At 46.0% G+C, this 5,994-nt stretch overlaps 1 protein-coding gene across 1 annotated transcript in view; it reads right to left on the reverse strand.

Moving 5' to 3' along the window:
* Positions 1–3,361: 3,361 nt before the first annotated feature.
* The window catches only part of HAND1 (heart and neural crest derivatives expressed 1), a gene marked incomplete at its 5' end in the record, with an annotated part of 6,831 nt that continues 4,198 nt past the window's right edge, over positions 3,362–5,994 (reverse strand). Inside the window, one exon of the mRNA XM_015410164.1 lies at positions 3,362–3,463. Within this exon, the coding sequence (XP_015265650.1) occupies positions 3,362–3,463 (102 nt within the window). The remainder of the gene's footprint in view (positions 3,464–5,994) is intronic.

A 5,994-nucleotide genomic window follows, 5' to 3' on the forward strand; every position in this document is an offset into this window, starting at 1 on the left:
GTGGTCTCGCATCCAAGTACAGGACCCTGCTTAGCTTCCAAAGGTTGATGAGATCAGGTTATGCCGCCTTCCCTAAACATATATATGGGTTGTTGTTGTTTTAATTAAGCACTTTGTGCAGTCCTGGTATCTGAAGCTAGATGGTGGTAACTTTGATAATCATGGCACCAAAACAACAGAATTCCCTCCCCAGGGAGATTCATCTGTCCCCTTCTGTCATTGTTCTCTGTCAGTGGGGGAAGACATTTCTGTTTTGTTTGAAATTCCCTCACTGACCCTCCTTCCTGTTCCTGCATTTATGTGTCCATGTGTTTTGCTTTGTTTGTTACAAAAACACATGCATGTAGTCAGTGTTTCCTCTAAGCTGAGTTAGTGTGAGCTAGCTCACAGTTTTTTAGCCTCCGGCTCACACATTTTTCTCTTAGCTCAGGAAGGATGACTCCAGAGCAAACTAATTTATGCAGCAGCCAAATCGCTCACTCACAACTTTAATCGCAGTAGCTCACAAAGTAGAATTTTTGCTCACAAGACTCCACAGCTTAGAGGGAGCATTGCATGTAGTATTCATGTATGTATGTATTTCTGAGCTTGTTTTACTGTATTTCATTGTTTGCCACCTTGGGGAAAAGGCAAATGTTTTAAATAAATAAATAAGTCCAACTGATGGCAAAGGTATAGGTTTCAGCTTCTTCTATTGAAATCAATGGGATGCAAAAGTGTGCATGCACATGTGCGCGCACACACACGCACACACACACACATACTGGTTCATAAATGTCCATGGATGAGAGTGTGATAGGTAAAAATAGTTACAATAATGCTTGCAGAATTACTTATAATACTAAGTGATAGTACATAAAATTCTAAATGATTCTGATTGGAACATTAAACATTATTGCATCTCACACACTGAAATCTATCTGTTCTTTAATGGGAAATACTTAAGCATGTGTTCTGTGTGTATTTAATGGTGGGTGGATCATGCTCCATATTTATCTAAAATAAGTTCTGTCATCTTCAATGAGATTTACATACAAAGGAGAGCTTACATTCAGAATAAAACCATATTTAAAGCCCATATTAGCCTTTAAGAGGGTTGTGAAGGTGGAAAGTGTCTGTCTTCTACTGCTACACTATCACGTCTGCAACAGCAACCACAATTCTTCTCTGTAGTACTAATGCATATTTAGAATATAGCACCAGTAGCTAGTAATTTTAACAGAGGCTGCTCAAGATGATACCTTTCGATGAAATAGACAAAACACAGACTTTTCCAGTCCCAATATTGAAATCAGTGGTGCTTAACAGTTTGCCTTTCTAACTCAGTTGTGGCTTTGGCTTTGGGTATGTTCCTGGTGCTTGGATCTAAGCAGCTTCCCTTGGAGGTCCCATTCTTGTGAAACAGGAAGACAAACAGATTTTTGCACCCAACTCTAGCTACAAAGATTCTATTTGATTGAGGGAAAGGGGAAAGAGAGAGACTCCATTTTCATAAAGCTTTTATTTATTTATTATTATTATTATTATTATTTTTAATCCACATAAATATTTGGCTTGGCAAACCTGTTCTCTTAGCAAGTGGTCATACAGATTTGAGGTAGAAAACCCAGTATAGGAAATGTATCAAATGCACCCACTTAGGTAGTTTAAATACATTAAAAAAAAATTCAACAACATTTGGGAATGGAAGGGTGGGGGAGGGAAGGGAAGGGAAGGGAATTCAGTCCGAAAAGGAAGACACTGATGTGTTGTGTTTATTTACATGAAAACAAACAATACCAGGCTTGACCCAGCCTCAGTGATGCGGCTTTAGTCCCGCTGATTTCAAGGAGCAACTTTAAGCACGGGCTTACCTCTCTGGTTGAAATCAATGCATTAAAAAAAATACTTAACCTTGGCAGGACCACACCAATATCTTTCCCCGAGGGAGCTGCAGAAGCCATCCCCAAAACTGCTGGAGAAAATAAATGAACGGGAAATAAAACTATTCAAAGTTCACGAGCACCCAACCCAACCTCTTCCTCTTTGAGTGCATTTTCAGAACTTCACCTATCACGGTCAAAATGGGACCCCAGGCCTTGGTAACTATGCCTTGCCGACCCGCTGATCCCGATTCAGGATTCTGCCCTTTTGGCGTGAACCATGCTTTAAACATCTGTCTAAAATCTTGGCGTGGAGGAAACCAAGAAAGCTACGAGGCCGGGCTGAATAGGCCAGGCAAAACTCCCCGTGTCTTCTAGTCCTGATCCACAACCTTGTCAGCCTTCGAACTGAGCCGCGAATGAGGCTAGTTTTATACCCAAGCAAGGAGCCCACTGCTACAAATAGGGAGGGGGGGGGGTTAAGAGTCTTGGGGTCCTGCTGAAACGGAACCGATCCGGCCTTGATTTCAGTCGGAGGGAGCAAGGCACGTACTTTAACTCTGAAATCCATAGGAAAAGGAATTTAGGTTGGGCCGTGCTCAGAGATGGGATCTAATTTACACCCAGCTAAGGCTGTAATCGTCATTGCTGCCGAAAAGCTCTACCATTGCTCTCAGTGGGACTAAGAAATTGGACTGGGGATCGAGCGCTGGAAGGAGGGACTCCATAAGAGATCAGCATGGCGACGTCGATGTTCAACGAGAGTGCAAGAGACGCCAGCGCCAGACGCTTAGAGCCACACTCTTACGGAGATGTAAATTACGCGGGAAACCAGCGGGACTTCTCTCCCGAGCCGATGCGCCTAGAGGGGTCCTGGGGAAGCTGGTCTCCGTCGGAAGAGGCGAAGCGGACTCAACTCCGTAGATCTCGAAGGTAGCGCCGGAAAGCCAGGCCCACGGAGCTCGGCGGGCTCCCCTTCCAAACCCCGCGCTCAGCATCGGTGCCTCGGTCCCAACGACCTCCAAGCCTTTGTGCAATACGAGAAGATTTCCAGGCGGGACACAAATGCCGCGCAGTCTGTACACCTCAGTCAGTGACACCCTGATTCCTTAAACACATTCAAAATCCCTTCGGTTTCCTAGGAGCTTCCTGCCAAGGGAGCGGGCTGTCGGGATCAGGGTGTGGAGAGCGTTTGGCGTCCTCCCCGGCTTCGCGGAGCTCAGGCAGAGACTCTCCCTTCCCTCCGCTGCCTCCCTCTCGGCTTCAAGGCGTGCAACATCCTCCGGTCCAACAGCCCCAGTCTGCAGCCTCCACATTGCACAAGATCCTCCACGGAGGGCGGCCCCCACGCTGCTCTGAGGCTGCAGGAGAGAGCGAGCGGATCCGCAGACGAAATAAAAGGAAAACCCTTTCTTCTTCGGAGGGGATCTGTTCTGTGGGGCGTGTGTGTGTGTGTGTGCGTGTGTGTGTGTGTGTGTCGGGTTCGTTCTCTCCCGGTTTCATTGGTTCAGTTCCAGCGCCCAGACCTGCTGAGGCCAGCCAGTCCTGCCCTTAAGCCTTTTCTCTCCGTGGCCTAAAGAGTGAGAGTAGACCTCAGACTGCTGCAAGAGGGGAAAGGACAAAACACCAGGAAATAAATCATTTTTAAAAACAAAAATAATCAATGAAAAATAAATTCGACAAGGCAATCATAATAATCATGATGAAAGAAATAATGCCAGATCCGGCCAGAGCAGGCTGCCGTGGATCTAAACAGACAGACAGAAATCCTACGCACACTTACTTGGGAGCAAGGTCCCACTAACCTCCAGGCAGGAGGTTTCTTTCTAAGTCAACATGAATTTTCAGCCCGTCTTTACTGCTCTCATTATCAATTATCAGTCATTTGAGTGCATCGTCAATAATAATAAGCGGTTTACCCCCCCCAAAAAAAAGTACAATCCACTTTAATAAAGATACAACAGAGACAGAACTGCTTTTGTCTTGCACGTGCACAAGTGGACTAGTCAGCTTTTGGGCAGGCGACGCCATTGTTTGTAAATTTCACCCTCAGGGTTGTAAATAAGAATCTAGAATCGTTCATTGTTTATGGCCATTAGATTATCAGTCGGAAGGCAATAAATTTTTGGCTCATATTTGCCGGCGCTTTTATAAATATCGAAGGCCCTGTTTTGGTAAATACAGCCGGAGCCGTCTACTAAATTACGCTCGTTATGAGCCTCTTAATTGCCAAGCTGATTCTATCCAGTTTGACCAAAAGAGATGAATAAATAATGCGTGGTTTATACAGGCTCTTGAAACGTGTAAACTCATAAGTATAGCTTTGTAGAACTATTTTCCCCCGAGGGTATTTTTTTTTAAGTAGGCCATTTGCTTATTAAAAAAAAATCCACCCCCCTCCCCTCTTTCCCCGGGATATAGCAATAATTCCGGGAATGATCCCAAAACTGAGATATCTGTATGGGGGGGCTTCTGACCTGATTAATGGGGTTCTTTTTTTCTTTTTCTTTTGATAGGACGGGAGGATTCCCGGAAGACTGGAGGAAAGAACCCTGAATTGAACGTTCTTTCCTGCTGCAAATTAATAAAGCTCGTCCCTGCAACCAATCACAGATCGAATGTGACCGATGTGGCGCTCAGTGCAAGAAAGGTAACGACCCTTTGTAACAGACTCGCGAAATTATCACACAAAGGTTGTTTGTGACAAAGATATCGGACACCCGAAGCGTTTGTTGCTCTTAAAAAGTCGGTGTGGTAAATCATAAGAGAAGCTGGATGGATTCATTTCGGCTCATTCCACAGTTTTAGCCACAGTCCAGGAAGGCCCGAAGGTGGTAGGCAGAGAGGGAGGGAAGTCTAATCGGCTTCATCCTCCTTCGATTTAAATGTCTTGTGGATCGAGCCCTACCAGCGTACAGCCTCACCTTCGAAGAAGAAACACGTAGGGGTAGGGTACTGAGCGGTTTTTGTTAACTGCTTTTGTGGGACTGTGTTATTGGGGATAGATTCTCTAATACCCAGGAGTGGGAACAGAGAAACCCGCCCCTCCCCCCCCCAGCTCCCAATATAATTTTTTGTGGGTGGGTTTAAATTTTTTTATTTATTTTGGCTTTTTGGAATCTGTCATCTCGGCGGGGGAAAGAATGTCTTATGAGAGAGAGAAAATCACAGCCAAAAGCTATCAAAATGCGGAGTTGATTTTCCCTCTCGGGCTGATTTCCCCCCACTCCGAAACCTGTCCGCGGAGAAAGGAGAAAGAAACTGGAAAGATGCCTCTCCCAAGCTAGGCTCGAGTTCAATCGCCCCTTGGAGACCAACCAGATTTTCAGGGGACTTCAAGAGTCAAAGCTTCTTTGGTCAAGAGATTCTTCCTTTCTCTGGCTCATTTTCCCATTTCCCACGTTTATTCAGGTCCTCCGGCAACTTCTTAGAAGTTGAAATGTTTAAAGCCCGTCCCCGATGCAAGAAGGGTAGAAAGTAAAGGGCCGAGAAGCGCTCTCTCTCTTCTGTTCAAGAGCTTATCTAAGAAGGTCTTGACGCCCTTCCTTACGGCTGGTGTAATATTGGGCTTCCCGAGTTTGACCGATACCGAAAGGAGAGCGGATTGGGAATCAAGAGAAATCAGAGTGAAGGGTGTTTTTTGTTTTTTAATTATTGAAATAAAAGAGCTCTGAACGCAATCCACGATTTCTGTCCAGGGCGCTCCAGAGGTAGCTGCACCGCAGCCCCCGGGTCTCTCAGTCCACCGTTGCTGCAGAAAGAGGCGATTTTATTTTGGCCGCCCACTAAAAAAGCCCCGGGAGCCCTTTTTAAACACTAGGCCAGGCCCGGGATCCTGCCCTAGCTGGAGGGAAGTAGGTGCCTCTTGCCTCGCTGCAGGAATTGGCAGCTAGCTGGGCCGAGACCAGGTTCTGGAGCAGGGAGGGAACCGCGGTGTCCGAAAACTCGCGGATGCAAACAGCCGATCCTTTAGGAAAACCAGCAGCAATAAACCTTTGCTTCTACATAGTCATACTGCCGAGGACGGAAATAAAGGGAAGGTGCTTGAGGAGTGCCTAAACCAACAATCAGAAGCGAAAGGCCGGAAGTCCCCCATCTCCCACTCTCTACCCCCCCCCCCAGTATTCTCTAA

This window comes from Gekko japonicus, unplaced genomic scaffold, assembly GCF_001447785.1.
Source record: "Gekko japonicus isolate JY-2015 unplaced genomic scaffold, Gekko_japonicus_V1.1 scaffold720, whole genome shotgun sequence".
NCBI classification, from domain to species: Eukaryota; Metazoa; Chordata; class Lepidosauria; order Squamata; family Gekkonidae; genus Gekko; species Gekko japonicus.